The sequence below is a fragment of the Brachyhypopomus gauderio genome, unplaced genomic scaffold (assembly GCF_052324685.1).
Source record: "Brachyhypopomus gauderio isolate BG-103 unplaced genomic scaffold, BGAUD_0.2 sc296, whole genome shotgun sequence".
Lineage (NCBI taxonomy): Eukaryota > Metazoa > Chordata > Actinopteri > Gymnotiformes > Hypopomidae > Brachyhypopomus > Brachyhypopomus gauderio.
Window position 1 is genome coordinate 75,001 of NW_027507117.1, and position 17,500 is coordinate 92,500.

The window sequence follows — 17,500 nt, forward strand, 5'->3', positions numbered from 1 at the left end:
CACCTACCTTCACTCCCTAAACACCACCCGTCTCACCTCCACCTACCTTCACTCCCTAAACACCCCCCGTCTCACCTCCACCTACCTTCACTCCCTAAACACCACCCGTCTCACCTCCACCTACCTTCACTCCCTAAACACCACCCGTCTCACCTCCACCTACCTTCACTCCCTAAACACCACCCGTCTCACCTCCACCTACCTTCACTCCCTAAACACCACCCGTCTCACCTCCACCTACCTTCACTCCCTAAACACCACCCGTCTCACCTCCACCTACCTTCACTCCCTAAACACCACCAGTCTCACCTCCACCTACCTTCACTCCCTAAACACCACCCGTCTCACCTCCACCTACCTTCACTCCCTAAACACCACCCGTCTCACCTCCACCTACCTTCACTCCCTAAACACCACCCGTCTCACCTCCACCTACCTTCACTCCCTAAACACCACCCGTCTCACCTCCACCTACCTTCACTCCCTAAACACCACCCGTCTCACCTCCACCTACCTTCACTCCCTAAACACCACCCGTCTCACCTCCACCTACCTTCACTCCCTAAACACCACCCGTCTCACCTCCACCTACCTTCACTTCCTAAACACCACCCGTCTCACCTCCACCTACCTTCACTCCCTAAACACCACCCGTCTCACCTCCACCTACCTTCACTCCCTAAACACCACCCGTCTCACCTCCACCTACCTTCACTCCCTAAACACCACCAGTCTCACCTCCACCTACCTTCACTCCCTAAACACCACCCGTCTCACCTCCACCTACCTTCACTCCCTAAACACCACCAGTCTCACCTCCACCTACCTTCACTCCCTAAACACCACCAGTCTCACCTCCACCTACCTTCACTCCCTAAACACCCGTCTCACCTCCACCTACCTTCACTCCCTAAACACCACCAGTCTCACCTCCACCTACCTTCACTCCCTAAACACCACCCGTCTCACCTCCACCTACCTTCACTCCCTAAACACCCGTCTCCCCTCCACCTACCTTCACTCCCTAAACACCCGTCTCCCCTCCACCTACCTTCACTCCTTAAACACCCGTCTCACCTCCACCTACCTTCACTCCCTAAACACCCGTCTCACCTCCACCTACCTTCACTCCCTAAACACCCGTCTCACCTAGACCTCTCTCTCCCTCTACCACTCTCTCTCTTTCTCCCTCTCTCTCTCCCTGCTAAATGAGGTGAGCAATAACTTTTTTCCAGACAGAGCACCTTTCAGACTTGAGTAGATGCTGCAGCTCTCTAAACTAAGAAAGCCAGTGAGAGAGAGAGAGAGAGAGAGACAGAGAGAGAGAGAGAGAGAAAGATAGAGAGAGACAGAGAGAGAGAGATAGAGAGAGAGAGGATTAGATTATCTGTTGAGAACGTCTGCTGATTTAGAGATCTTTCTCTGGATGCATCATGCATCCTTTTTTGACATGACTTCCAGAACATTCTAATCAAGCCCCGCCCTTTTCCTTAAGACGTCCTGAGACTCCATTAATACACCTCACCATCCTCCTCATCCTCTCTGATCCACACCTTCTTCATGTCACTCTCTCCTCCCCATCAGTCTTCAAAACCACCTGCATCTACCACACCTGGCCCTACCACACCCTACCTCCACCACACCTGCCTCTACCACACCTGGCCCCACAACACCTGCCTCCATCACACCTGCCTTTACCACACCTGGCCCTACCACACCCTACCTCCACCACACCTGCCTCTACCACACCTGGCCCCACAACACCTGCCTCCATCACACCTGCCTTTACCACACCTGCCTTTACCACACCTGCCTCCACCACACCTGCCTCTACCACACCTGCCTCCACCACACCTGCCTCCACCACACCTGCCTCTACCACACCTGCCTCTACCACACCTGCCTCTACCACACCTGGCCCCACAACACCTGCCTCCATCACACCTGCCTTTACCACACCTGGCCCTACCACACCTGCCTCCACCACACCTGCCTCCACCACACCTGCCTCTACCACACCTACCACACCTGGCCCTACCACACCTGCCTCCACCACACCTGCCCTTACCACACCTGCCTTTACCACACCTGCCTTTACCACACCTGGCCCTACCACACCTGCTTTTACCACACCTGGCCCTACCACACCTGCCTTTACCACACCTGCCTTTACCACACCTGGCCCTACCACACCTGCCTCCACCACACCTGCCTCCACCACACCCCACCTACCCCATGTTTGCAGAATGCTGAACACACGTACAGCATTTTGATCATTCGTATCACTGCATGCAATTCCATGAAGATTACACATGAAAACTGAAATTTCTCTTATACTTGTGAATTAAAATATTTAAACTTCCTAGAGCTAGAAACTTCACCAGGTGTAGAATATCCAGAGAGAATCAGCAACTGATGTGAGATCAGTGCACCAGACAGTGCAGAGATACCTCAGATATTCAGAGAAAGAGGATAACTGATGTGAGATCAGTGCACCAGACAGTCCAGAGATAACTCAGATATTCAGAGAGAGAGGATAACTGATGTGAGATCAGTGCACCAGACAGTCCAGAGATACCTCAGATATTCAGAGAGAGAGGATAACTGATGTGAGATCAGTGCTCCACGTGGTCGTGAGAATCTTTTTCGATCTACATTTTTACTCTCAGGTTCAATCAGAGCGTTTAATTAAAACAGAAATCCTAATAAAATCAGATTAGCACAGAAAGAGGCCGTCTGCCTGTAACCATGGTAACATGAGGATCATGTTAATTGTTGCTGTACAGGGTGTTGATGGTTTCCTTCACTGGTTCATGCTCAGAAAACACAGAGAGTCACTCCATTGGAAAACCCGTACAGCCAGAGGAGGCCGTGTGGAGACCGTGTGGGGTTTGTGAAGGGCTGTTTCATCTGGAGGAACAGGAGGAACCCACCTCAACGCTGAAGACAGCATTACTGCAAATCTGTCATCTCCCAGAATAATCATCTCCTATGTCACAACTTAGTCACTCTGACACACTATAGCACTAAGATGCTTAATCTTACAGATCTGCTTAGAGCATCCTGCCCACACACATACACACACACACATACACACACACACACATATACACCAGTGCACGCGCATACACACAAGCATAAATACGCACACACATGCGCGCAAACACACACCCCCACCTACACCCACACCTAGATGAAAATTTATGAGTTCAGAAGGGTTTCATCTGAAAATATGAGTCAGGGGATAATAAAGTAAGATAGCTCAGTTATAAGCTTTGTGAAGATGTCTCTTCAAACATGTGACGTGTGTGTGTGTGTGCTGTGTGTGTAGACGGAGAACGGGTTGTACGTACTGTATGGCACACACTCGTACTGGACTTCCAGGTATTTGTAGGTTCCAGGACACGGATCTGGAAAGGCATCTGGACCTGCTACGACAGCACACTGTGTCCTGTTATTACACCTGAAACAAACACAACACACACACACAATCAATACGACAGCACACTGTGTCCTGTTATTACACCTGAAACAAACACAACACACACACACAATCAATACGACAGCACACTGTGTCCTGTTATTACACCTGAAACAAACAACACACACACACAATCAATACGACAGCACACTGTGTCCTGTTATTACACCTGAAACAAACACACGCACACACAACACAATCAATACGACAACACACTGTGTCCTGTTATTACACCTGAAACAAACACACGCACACACACAACACAATCAATACGACAGCACACTGTGTCCTGTTATTACACCTGAAACAAACACAACACACACACAATCAATACGACAGCACACTGTGTCCTGTTATTACACCTGAAACAAACACAACACACACACAATCAATACGACAGCACACTGTGTCCTGTTATTACACCTGAAACAAACACAACACACACACAATCAATACGACAGCACACTGTGTCCTGTTATTACACCTGAAACAAACACAACACACACACACAATCAATACGACAGCACACTGTGTCCTGTTATTACACCTGAAACAAACACAACACACACACAATCAATACGACAGCACACTGTGTCCTGTTATTACACCTGAAACAAACACAACACACACACACACACACACAACAGCACACTGTGTCCTGTTATTACACCTGAAACAAACACACGCACACACACAACACAATCAATACGACAGCACACTGTGTCCTGTTATTACACCTGAAACAAACACACGCACACACACAACACAATCAATACGACAGCACACTGTGTCCTGTTATTACACCTGAAACAAACACACGCACACACACACACACAACACAATCAATACGACAGCACACTGTGTCCTGTTATTACACCTGAAACAAACAACACACACACACACACACACACACACACACACACAACAGCACACTGTGTCCTGTTATTACACCTGAAACAAACACACGCACACACACACACACACAATCAATATGACAGCACACTGTGTCCTGTTATTACACCTGAAACAAACACACGCACACACACAATCAATACGACAGCACACTGTTTCCTGTTATTACACCTGAAACAAACACAACACACACACACACACACACACACACAACAGCACACTGTGTCCTGTTATTACACCTGAAACAAACACACGCACACACACAATCAATACGACAGCACACTGTGTCCTGTAGGAACGTTATTGTCAAACGGTGGGGGGGGATGGGTCTTCCTTTTGAAGTAAATTACTCCCAGAGAGATTGAATCTGTCACCAACGTCTGTGTGTCTTTGATGATATTCTAAGAACTTTAGATACGGGCTCATGTGAACCAGGAAACAGATCCACAGCCCACCCGTCACGCTGAAGAGGACTTTTAATAACGCAAATGTGGGAAAGAAGAGCTCAAATACAGCAGAGATGGTGCAGCAGGTTAGTGCCGCTGACCAAACATCACGGCACAGTGCTGCTACACTCGCTCTGGGGTCCAACGTGCACCCACACACTACCACACACTATCCGCTTTAAAATGTGCCATATTTGTCATTTGTGATTTTTTCACCAATTTTTTTACCCATCTGTGCAGTAAGAACAAACACACACACACAGACACACACACACTAGTGATTACTAGGGGGCTGTGATGCACACATGCCCAGAGTGGTGGGCAGCCCTAGCCCGGCGCCCGGGGAGCAGTTGCGGTTAGGTGCCTTGCACCTCAGACCTGCACCTCAGTCATGGCCTCAGGTCTGGGACTCGAACCCACGACCCTCCGGTCACAAGACCAGTTCCCTAACCACCAGGCCATGACTGCCCCATAACTTACATTCTTCTACATGTGGTCAATAAGTGTCTGCTTGAGAAGATCCCACAGGATTTAATAGATAGGCCTATATATAAACAAAAATGAAAAACTTAAACAGAAGTGAGAAAAGACAAATTTAATGTTAGATGACACAAAATGACAGAATAAAAGTCTATTGCTAAAGTAAAAGTCTCCTGGACTCTTGATTGGTGCTCAGGCGACTGCACAACGCAGCTCAGTTGCAGTGCTGGTTTTAGGAGATGAGTGGGTCCAGGAGGGCCAGCGGGTCTGCCTGGCGGGTCTGCCCGGCCGAGTGTCTCTGTAGGAACTCTACATTACAGCATCTCTGGGACGGATACTGGAGTTACTGCACCTCACATCTCAAGGTCGAGGGTTACGAAGGTCATGAAAGCAGCACACCACAACGTGCAGTTCAAGGGACCTGTTCACTACCATTGATTAAAGGGGCGGGGTGTGGATCGATTAAAGGGGCGGGGTGTGGATCGATTAAAGGGGCGGGGTGTGGATCGATTAAAGGGGCGGGGTGTGGATCAATGCTACGTGGAGAGAGGGGGGAGAGGCAGAGAGGATTGTGGGTAGTGCCAGTAACTGAGTTGTATGACAACACAAACAGTATTTTGGCCACACGGCAATCAGGGGTCACACACATATAAGTATTATGAACGCACACATTATGTATATGTTATAAATGCTCACACAGCGTAAGTCCCCCTGTCTTTCCTTCTGTCTCTTCATCCATCTCTCTGTATTATGCTGTACTTTATTGGCATGGCTGTATTAAGTTACAGCAGTTTAGCTAAAGCATTTAAATGTATTTATCATACATCAGTCCATTAATTAGCCAACATGAACACCCTCTCCCTGTCTCCTCTTCAAGTCCTACAACAGTATTACATCACACTCATTCAGGATTAGTTCATATTCAAGACATTATATTCTTACCCCTGTTACAACTTCAGGCCTTTGTAATTTAAATCCTACATATTTAAAAGGTTTAGTGTTTTAAATCATGCTAAATATTCAAGTTTTAAGAGGATCGCAAAGGATCTGTGTTACTCCCAGACCACGGTATTCCCTGCATGTTAGACATTATTCCCCCACTTCACAAGAACAGCAACACCTGCTTCCACAGGTACCACCACGTCTGGGCTTACAACTACACCATGAGGCAGTCTGGACCAGGAGGGCCCGGCAGAGCAAAGGGGGATTCTGCCCTCATATTACCCCCATACCCACGTACCCGGGGTAGTGAGGAACATGAGGAACAGACTCAGGTGAACTCACGACAGACTCAGGTGAGCTCAGATAGACTCGGTTGAGCTCAGATAGACTCGGTTGAGCTCAGATAGACTCGGGTGAACTCACGACAGACTCAGGTGAACTCAGATAGACTCGGGTGAGCTCAGATAGACTCGGGTGAACTCACGGCAGACTCAGGTGAACTCACGGCAGACTCAGGTGAACTCAGACACTCAGGTGAGCTCAGATAGACTCGGGTGAGCTCACGGCAGACTCGGGTGAACTCACGGCAGACTCGGGTGAACTCACGGCAGACTCGGGTGAACTCACGGCAGACTCGGGTGAACTCGGGTGAACTCACGGCAGACTCGGGTGAACTCACGGCAGACTCGGGTGAACTCACGGCAGACTCGGGTGAACTCAGACACTCGGTTGAGCTCAGATAGACTCGGTTGAGCTCAGATAGACTCGGGTGAACTCACGGCAGACTCACCTGGTGTCTGATGGGGCTTGTCACACATTTTCAGTTGAAGGCTGCTTAAGTTTTTGAACAGGGTCACCTGAACTTTCACCCTCAACCACTGATCAACTCCACACTTTACATTTTTGGAGTGTCACCATGAAGGTGACAGTACTGGGTCCAGAAGTAATGGGTCCCTAGGACCAGAAGTACTGGGTCGTCCTCGCAGGAGGAGGTTCACTTGTGGTTCCTCTAATTAGCATATGTGCAGGATATGCTGTGTTAAACCAGCATGTCCACATGATCAGAACATCATCCGTACAGACATGATATAAACACACTGCAAAGGTCCACAGCTCTGTGCTGGGTGCAATTGATTCTGATTAAAAGTCAATGAAGGGACTCATTACTGCAATTTAATTGATCACTTATAAATAATTAAAATCATAAGAACACTCAGCAATTTAGTCAAACATCGTTAATCACACACTGCAACTGAAATGATCACTAACCACAAACTGTACATTAATCGGGGGGGTGGGGTGGGTGTGGTCTTTGTTAACCACACATTATGTAAAACATCACAAAATCACCCACTGTGCTTCTGGCAATCATAACTTACCACACGCTGCATTTAAATGATCAGTAACAGTACTTTAATCAGCCTTTCGCTGACCATGCAGTATTTAATCCTCACTAACCACAGAGAGAGTCATCACTAATCACACCCTGGATGCTGGGACACCCTCAGGCACAGACTAAGATCAAGCCTAAATCAAGACTTCTACTGGGAATGTTCAGAGGATTTTATTTAGGAATGGTTTCATTAAAGTGAGGATAAGAGTGTGTGTGTGTGTGTGTGTGTGTGTGTGTGTGTGTGTGTGTGTGTGTGTGTGTGTGTGTGTGTGTGTGTGTGTGTGTGTGTGTGTGTGTGTGTGTTGGGTAAGCAGGTTATCAGTAATTGCTGAAATCTCCCGTTGTTGGTCAATGAAGAGGCAGAAGCCGGTGAGTTTAAGGACAATATTCAAACAGTAATCTGAAACTAAAGAGTGCTCCTTAGAAAACAGAACTGAAGGAGAGAGAGAAGTAGGGGGTGGAGAGAGATAAAGAGAGATAGAGTGAGAGGGAGATAAGGAGACAAAAGAGAGAGGTAGGGAGAGAAACAATATTGGAAGACGAACAACTACCCCAAAGAAGGATCATCAATAGACACATGAGTGATTAGTCCTACTGGCTGTACATCTCAGGGACAGGGGCACACACACACACACACACACACACACACACTCACACACACACACACACACACACACACACACACACACACACACACACACACACACACACACACACACACACTAGCAGAGCCACACCACATCCACACACACACACACACACACACACACACACACACACACACTAGCAGAGCCACACCACACACACACACACACACACACACACACACACACACACACACACACTGCACACTAGCAGAGCCACACACACACACACACTGCACACTAGCAGAGCCACACACACACACACACACATACACACACACTGCACACTAGCAGAGCCACACCACACACACTGCACACTAGCAGAGCCACACCACACACACACACACTGCACACTAGCAGAGCCACACCACACACACACACACTGCACACTAGCAGAGCCACACCACACACACACACTGCACACTAGCAGAGCCACACCACACACACACACACACACTGCACACTAGCAGGGCCACACCACACACACACTGCACACTAGCAGAGCCACACCATACACACACACACACACACACACACACACACACACACACACACACACACACACACACACACACACACTGCACACTAGCAGAGCCACACCACGCACACTGCACACTGCACACTAGCAGAACCACACCACGCACACTGCACACTAGCAGAACCAGCACACTAGCAGATCTGTGCGCTGTCGATTCGCGAGGTCGTGCACCTCTTAGTGATGGGAATTTCGGCTCTTTTTAGGGAGCCGGATCTTTTGGCTCAGCTCCTCATAAAGAGTCGGCTCTTTCAGCTTTCAGCTCCGTCGCAGAGTCGCCAGCATCGCGTCGCGGCGTGTCCAACATCGCCGGCATGCAGCACGTGACCGTATGTAAATCACGTTTTTTAAAGCAGGACGCAGTATTTATTTATTTTAATCTATTGATGACAGGACACACGATTATAAAGGAGTGCGTGTAAAAAACATAGTGTGTGTATAAAACACATATAGTATATAAACCTAAAATGTTTATGTAATTTTTAAACTTTTTACCCCAGACTCAAAGATCAAACAGGAATTTAAAAAATCATAACCAATAACAGTGACACCTCGTAAAGTGCGGGACATCCAGAGACAGCCACTATCAATCTCTCCTCCATTTTGCAATCGGAACAAATAATTAGTAGGAACTAAAGTCAGAGGTGCGGTTTCGGAGGAGGGTGCAAACATACTTTCAGCGTCGCGTGGCGTTGCTGGGTGTCGCTCACTCTCATTGAAAATGAATGACTTCCGGTCGCCATGTCGCTCTCGTCGCTTTCGGTGTGAACGCACAGTTAGAGGGGAACCGGCTCAGTCTTAGAGGGGAACCAGCTCTCGTCGGCTCTTTGAACCGGTTCGTTCGCAAACTCTCGAATTTTGTAACTTTGCGCGCGCCACGCCTCAGTGCAATGAACAAAGTCATGTTTGCAGGGTTCATAGACCTTTATAAGGTGGAATTAAAGCACTTGTACGTCACTTTAAAGGTCCATTTCAATATTTCCCAGCATGATAAAATTAAAGTTAAATATATAAGAAGGGGTGTGTTGCCCCCTCCAACCAATGACGCCACTGTTCGAGGGCAAGTTTAATGGCTAGGAGCTCTCGGTCACCGACGTCGTATTTCATTTCAGCAGCTGATAGTTTCTTTGAGTAATAAGCACAGGGGTATAATTTCGGTGGGTCCCCCTGTCGTTGCGAAAGAACAGCGCGTACTCCCACCTCCGAGGCATCGACTTCCACGATAAACTGGAGCAGGGGGTCAGGGAGATGCAGCACAGGAGCCGACGTAAATGCCCGGTTAAGGAGCGAAAACGCCCGGTCCTCCTCGGCAGTCCAGACGAACTCCCGTGACTTTCCCCCTTTCAAGAGGTTGGTAAAAGGAGCTGCCAACTCCCCGAATCCGCGGATGAAACGGCGACAGAAGTTGGCAAAACCCAGGAACCGCAGTATCCATGGAGACTTTGACCAGGAGAGAGCGTACATCCGAGGAAGGTCACTGTGGAACGATGAAATTCACATTTCTCTGCTTTTACATACAGGTTGTGTTCCCGCAGGCGCTGCAACACCAAAGAGACGTGCCGGACATGTTCAGAGACAGACGGGGAATAAATTAGGATATCGTCAATATAGACAAACACGAAATCATCAATCATGTCACAGAAGATGTCATCCATAAACGCCTGGAACACGGAGGGACTATTCGTCAGTCCATATGGCATTACGAGGTACTCATAGTGCCCCCTGGCAGTGATAAAGGCGGTTTTCCACTCATCGCCCTCTCGGATTCGAATCAAGTTGTACGCACTCCTTAGATCCAACTTCGTAAATATGTTCGCCCCCATCAGGCGTTCTTGTGAGGCGGTGATAAAGGGAAGAGGGTAAGCGTACTTTGACGTGACTGCATTAAGGGCACGGTAATCAATACAAGGACGTAATCCCCCACCTTTCTTTTCGATGAAGAAGAAGCCAGCTGCAACAGGAGAGGTGGATGGGCGGATAAATCCCTTCTGTAAAGCCTTGGCGACATAGGACTCCATCGCCCGGTCTTCTGGACGCGAGAGAGGGTAAGGTTTCGTCCTACGAGGTAAGGGAGCTCCCGGGAGGAGGTCGATTGCGCAATCACATGGCCGATGGGGAGGCAGACGACAGGCGCTGTCCTTGTCAAAAACATCAGCGAATTCACGATACTGTACGGGGACGACGTCAGACAGGGGTGTATCAGAACTTTCTACAGAGGAGGACCGGAGTGGTAAATGGATACACTTTCTAAGGCAACTGGTTTTCCACCGTGTAAATTCTCGTTTCTTCCAGGAGATCTCCGGGTCGTGGGTGGATAGCCAAGGAAAGCCTAGTATGAGGGGATCCCGGGGTGTGGATATCAGGAAAAACTCCCGCATCTCGCTGTGAAACAGGCCCACTCGTAGCTCTATGGGGCAGGTACGAAGTGAAATTACGCCCTCGCCCAAAGGCTGTACGTTTAGCGAGTTAATTTTCAAGGGAGGATCCATCGGCACAGTGGGAAGGTGGAGGTGGTGGGCTAGGTCCCGGTCTATGAAATCACCTGCCGCTCCCAAATCCACTAAAGCCGACAGGTTCGTGTCTATGCCTCCCCAAGATACTTGCACTGGTAGGCTAACTTGGTTCTTCCTCTGGGTAACCAGCAAGGGTTGGCAAGTGAGCGGGGACCTACCCAGCGCAAGAACTCATTGGATCTAAGAAGATTCTCTTCACATACATGGGGAGGTGGTGCATGGGACATAGAGATGGGAGTGTCATCTATTTCAGAGCGGTAGGACCTCAAAAACTTATATACGTTTATCACAGCCTGAATGAATTCCGCTAATGTGAATGTTTCTCCCCGGCAGGCGAGTTCGACCTGTACGTCGGTCCTCAGACCACGGCGAAATACTGTTTTCAAGGCCGAGTCACTCCACCCACTCCCTGCAGCTAGTGTGAGGAACTCCCTCGCGTAGTCAGCTATACTCCGTTGTCCTTGTTGGATGTCGTAGAGTCGGTCTCCTATGTCGCGACCGTCTGCAGGATGATCAAAGACTGCTCTGAGCAATGCTGTGAACTGGTCCGCAGACTGGAGGGCTGGGTCTTTGGTGTACCACAACGCTGTGCCCCACGTACCAGCTATACCAGTGAGGAACGAGAGGATGAAGTGGACCCTTAATAACTCGGCTTGGAATCGAGCGGGGTGATATGTGAAGTATATCGAACACTGCATGAGAAAGTTACGGCAGCGTTCAGGAGACCCGTCGTAACGTTCGGGTACGGCTACGGGGACGCTCACGGGTGTGGAGGTTGTCGTTGTGACGAGACGAACAGCTTCCTGGAGTGCAGCAACGTGGATTCCTTGGTCCCGAACGATTTCCACGAGTTGGTGAACCGTCACGGTGAGTGTCGATAGTGTATCTTCTGCTGGATCCATGTTAGGGCGAAGTATTTCTGTAACGTATTGAACAGGCAGAGAGGGATCCAAATGCGGAAGAACACCGCTTTTATTGAAATGAGACGCTGGTACAGAATCAGGCAGGTGAATCACTAGCACTAGGACAAGTAGCAACAGCATTTTCTTGGCGTGGTCAGGACGGTCCAGGGTCATACCGGGGGAGCAGAAGTCAGGAGGTACAGAGGGACTAGGCAGGAGACAAGGTCGGGGACGTAAGCGAGGGTCAGGACACAGGAGAGCAGACAGGTAATAGAAAGGCTTGGTATGCGGCATGTGTCGGCAATACTTCGCGACTGAGGAGTGGAATGAGGGCGTATATGTATAGTGCACAGGGGGCGTGGTGATGAGCGTCAGGTGGAGATCAGGTGGCATTCCTTACAGTTGTTTATTTTCAAAACGCCCAATCTTAACGTCTTCACGTTCTCTCGTGTTTCGTCCTCGAATTACAAGAGGCTCGTATTTGTTAACGTAATACAAGAAAACTGTTCAGTCAGACAGATATTTGTTGTGAAACGAAGTAGTTACAATTTCAAGCATTTTCAAGTATTTAGCCTAAATTCCAGCACTTTTCAAACCTGAAACACAAAGCAACATTAAAATTTGTCAGGTAAATGTTCATTCCCCTGTTTTTGAGAGGTGTTTCAAACATCGTTTCGGAGAACACTGCACAAAATATGACGCAGCAAATTTAAACGCCTCCGCCGTTCGCGGAAGTTCGTGCGAGGTGGGCGGAGCCACCGTGATGATGTCATTTTCGTTTGTGTGGCCCTCTGACACAATTCAGGTTTCTCATGTGGCCCCTTGTAAAAATTAATTGCCCACCCCTGCACTAGCAGAACCACACCACACACACACTGCACACTAGCAGAACCACACCACACACACACACACACACACACTAGCAGAACCACACCACACACACACTAGCAGAACCACACCACACACACACTGCACACTAGCAGAACCACACCACACACACACACACACTAGCAGAACCACACCACACACACACTAGCAGAACCACACCACACACACACTGCACACTAGCAGAACCACACCACACACACACTAGCAGAACCACACCACACACACACTGCACACTAGCAGAACCACACCACACACACACACACACACTAGCAGAACCACACCACACACACACTGCACACTAGCAGAACCACACCACACACACACACACACTAGCAGAACCACACCACACACACACTGCACACTAGCAGAACCACACACACACACACACTAGCAGAACCACACCACACACACACTGCACTCTAGCAGAACCACACCACACACACACACACACACTAGCAGATCCATAACACCACACACACACTGCACTCTAGCAGAACCACAACACTGCATACACACAATGCAGAATACAGAAGCAAGGTGCATGCAGTACAAGTGTGTGTGTGTGTGTGTGTGTGTGTGCACCTTCAAGAGTGTGTGTGAGTGTGTGTGTGTGGGGGGTGGGGGTTAACTAATGTGTACAAACAAATACAGTCAGCTCAATCAGGCCTGGAAATGGCTTTTGGACATTCCAGATTTCCTCTAAGAGTGTAAATAAAGTGTGTGTGTGTGTGTGAGAGAGAGAGAGAGAGAGAGAGAGAGAGAGAGAGAGAGAGAGAGAGAGAGAGAGAGAGAGAGAGAGAGTATGTTTGTATTGTGTATGTGAGCATGTGATGGACAGGTCGATATTTGCCATTCCAAACCATTCTGGGTTAGTGATTGCCATGCACCAGCGTGTGTGTGTGTGTGTGTGTGTGTGTGTGTGTGTGTGTGTCTTCATTCATTACAGCTCCTGCTGAGAAACTGAGCATCCATCTTCTGCCCTCGGTACTGTCACCAAATGCCAGACTCAAACCTGTGTGTGTGTGTGTGTGTGTGTGTGTGTGTGTGGACATCCAAGACCATCCACCTTCCCAAGCATAGCCCTGCTAGCCGTGATTAGTAGTGAAGATGCTAATGTATTCCCTCTCCCCCTGGTCTCCTTACACCTGTGTAATTATACTCCCAGCAGTTCACCATTAAACCACCCTGATAACGGGCGCAGGACTCTAACGGAGGATTCAATCAGAGCGCCAGCACGTCTGTGGGACGGGGACTCACACCACGTCAGTTTGTAATAGTGAGATGAAGAGTTGGAGAGTCTCATTAAACAAACATGATCAGAACAGATCTGGGGTTGTAATAGAAAACTGTGAGTGAAGAACAGGGAGAGAGAACAGAGATACGGGGGGTGTCGGGAGAGGAGAGGAGGAGGAGAGGAGAGAGGGGAGAGAGAACAGAGATACTGGGGGTGGGGGGAGAGGAGAGGAGGAGGAGAGAGAGGGAGGGAGAGAACAGAGATACGGGGGGTGGAGAGGAGGAGGAGAGAGAACAGAGATACGGGGGTGGGGGGAGAGGAGAGGAGGAGGAGAGGAGAGAGGGAGGGAGAGAGAACAGAGATACGGGGGTGGGGGGAGAGGAGAGGAGGAGGAGAGGAGAGAGGGGAGAGAGAACAGAGATACTGGGGGTGGGGGGAGAGGAGAGGAGGAGGAGAGAGAGGGAGGGAGAGAACAGAGATACGGGGGGTGGAGAGGAGGAGAGGAGGAGGAGAGAGAACAGAGATACGGGGGTGGGGGGAGAGGAGAGGAGGAGGAGAGGAGAGAGGGAGGGAGAGAGAACAGAGATACGGGGGTGGGGGGAGAGGAGAGGAGGAGGAGAGAGAGGGAGGGAGAGAGAACAGAGATACGGGGGTGGGGGGAGAGGAGAGGAGGAGGAGAGAGGGGGAGGGAGAGAGAACAGAGATACGGGGGTGGAGAGGAGGAGAGGAGGAGAAGAGAGAGGGAGGGAGAGAGAACAGATACGGGGGTGGGGGGAGAGGAGAGGAGGAGGAGAGAGAGGGAGGGAGAGAGAACAGAGATACGGGGGTGGGGGGAGAGGAGAGGAGGAGGAGAGAGAGGAGAGAGGGAGGGAGGGGAGGGAGGGAGGGAGAGGAGAGGGAGGGGAGGGAGGAGAGAGAGGGAGAGAGGGGGAGGGAGGGAGGGAGGGAGGGAGAGGGAGGGAGAGAGAGGAGAGAGGGAGGGAGAGGAGAGAGGGAGGGAGTGAGGGAGGAGAGAGGAGAGGCAGAGAGGGGAGAGAGAGGGCAGGACAGGAGGAGATGAGGGGAGACATTTTATATTTAAATTGAGACACCATCAAACTCAGGTGAGCCAAGGGGTGTGATTGGATTGAGGGACTTGCTTCAATAAAGCACAGTGTATGGAGAAACACACACACACACACACACACACAACACACCAAGATAAACAATCTTACTTAGGACATGCAGCCAAGGATGTTCCTTAGAGCGCACAAACACGTAGGCACACACCCGCCCACACACACAGGACTAGGAACACGTGGACGAGACTTATTAAGGTAGTCATACCACACCACGCTGGCATAAATTACCATACATGCAGACGTCAAACCAGGCCCAATTAAGGAGGACGAGGTGACAGAGACACGGAACAGCCGAAGAGCTCCTCCCATGGGGGACACCCCCCCCACCCACACACACACACACACACACACACACACACACACACACACTGTTCCTTCCTTTACAACACAGCTCTGGCAAATCCTACAGAAATAATAAGCTTATCATCTCTGCATGTACCGCCTTCCTGAGTCCTGACAGGTGCAGTGTGTGTGATGTAGGCCAGGACAGCCCCAGCACTGATCTGTGGTCAGGTGTAGGCTGTGTGATATAGGCCAGGCGAGCCCCAGCACTGATCTGTGGTCAGGTGCAGTGTGTGTGATGTAGGCCAGGACAGCTCCAGCACTGATCTGGGGTCAGGTGCAGGCTGTGTGATATAGGCCAGGCGAGCCCCAGCACTGATCTGTGGTCAGGTGCAGTGTGTGTGATGTAGGCCAGGACAGCTCCAGCACTGATCTGTGGTCAGGTGCAGTGTGTGTGATGTAGGCCAGGACAGCTCCAGCACTGATCTGTGGTCAGGTGCAGGCTGTGTGATATAGGCCAGACGAGCCCCAGCACTGATCTGTGGTCAGGTGCAGTGTGTGTGATGTAGGCCAGGACAGCTCCAGCACTGATCTGTGGTCAGGTGCAGTGTGTGTGATGTAGGCCAGGACAGCTCCAGCACTGATCTGGGGTCAGGTGCAGTGTGTGTGATGTAGGCCAGGACAGCCCCAGCACTGATCTGTGGTCAGGTGCAGTGTGTGTGATGTAGGCCAGGACAGCTCCAGCACTGATCTGTGGTCAGGTGCAGTGTGTGTGATGTAGGCCAGGACAGCTCCAGCACTGATCTGTGGTCAGGTGCAGGCTGTGTGATATAGGCCAGGCGAGCCCCAGCACTGATCTGTGGTCAGGTGCAGTGTGTGTGATGTAGGCCAGGACAGCTCCAGCACTGATCTGTGGTCAGGTGCAGTGTGTGTGATGTAGGCCAGGACAGCTCCAGCACTGATCTGGGGTCAGGTGCAGGCTGTGTGATGTAGGCCAGGACAGCTCCAGCACTGATCTGGGCTCTCGTTCAACATTCTCCACTATAAGGCCCTGGATTACCAGCAGGGAGGCGGTTCCTGATCCCAGAGCTGTTCCCAGCACAGTTCTGTCGAGTGTGGCTGTAAGAAAACTCGGAGCAGAGCAGTCCGGCCGTCTCCAGTGTGGGAGCACAGCGCGGGACAGGACAGGAAGACGTCCCCCTCCCAAAGACGAAAACACGCTGCTCAACCATGGTGCGTTCACATCTCGTCATGGTTCACGTCTGAAAAACGAGCTGACCACTGTAAATACTTCCACTGTGACAGCACGATTCACACACACACACACACACACACCTGCTCGGTGCAACCTACCATGAGACCATTTAATTAAGAACCCTAATAAGAATCATAGTCAAAACAACCCAGTAAACACAGGCCATCTGCTTTATTAAATATACAAATGCACACAGCGTTATATACGAATATAAAACCTCATCTTTAAACCTCAAGCTGTCAATCCTAACTCCAAGTGTGTATATTGAAGTGGTTTACACAGTTAACACAGTGCTACATACACCCCGCAGCATCATTAGGCCTGACTGTGGAACAGCACCAGGATGGACCGCCAAGCTGGGGGGACGGGGTGGTATTACGAGCCAACAGTGTGACTAGTGGTGAAGAAGGCCCGTGTGACAGCTGCACACTCCTCCTCATCCTCTCTCTGTGGTTTGGGTTTGTACAGGGAA

The 17,500-nt window shown here is 50.0% G+C and overlaps 1 protein-coding gene across 1 annotated transcript in view; it reads right to left on the minus strand.

The window, feature by feature from the left end:
* Window positions 1-17,500, minus strand: part of LOC143504544 (adhesion G protein-coupled receptor L3-like) — a 110,909-nt gene that overhangs the window by 70,801 nt on the left and 22,608 nt on the right. Inside the window, exon 2 of the mRNA XM_076995950.1 lies at window positions 3,354-3,463. Coding sequence (XP_076852065.1) covers window positions 3,354-3,463 — 110 coding nt within the window. The remainder of the gene's footprint in view (window positions 1-3,353; window positions 3,464-17,500) is intronic.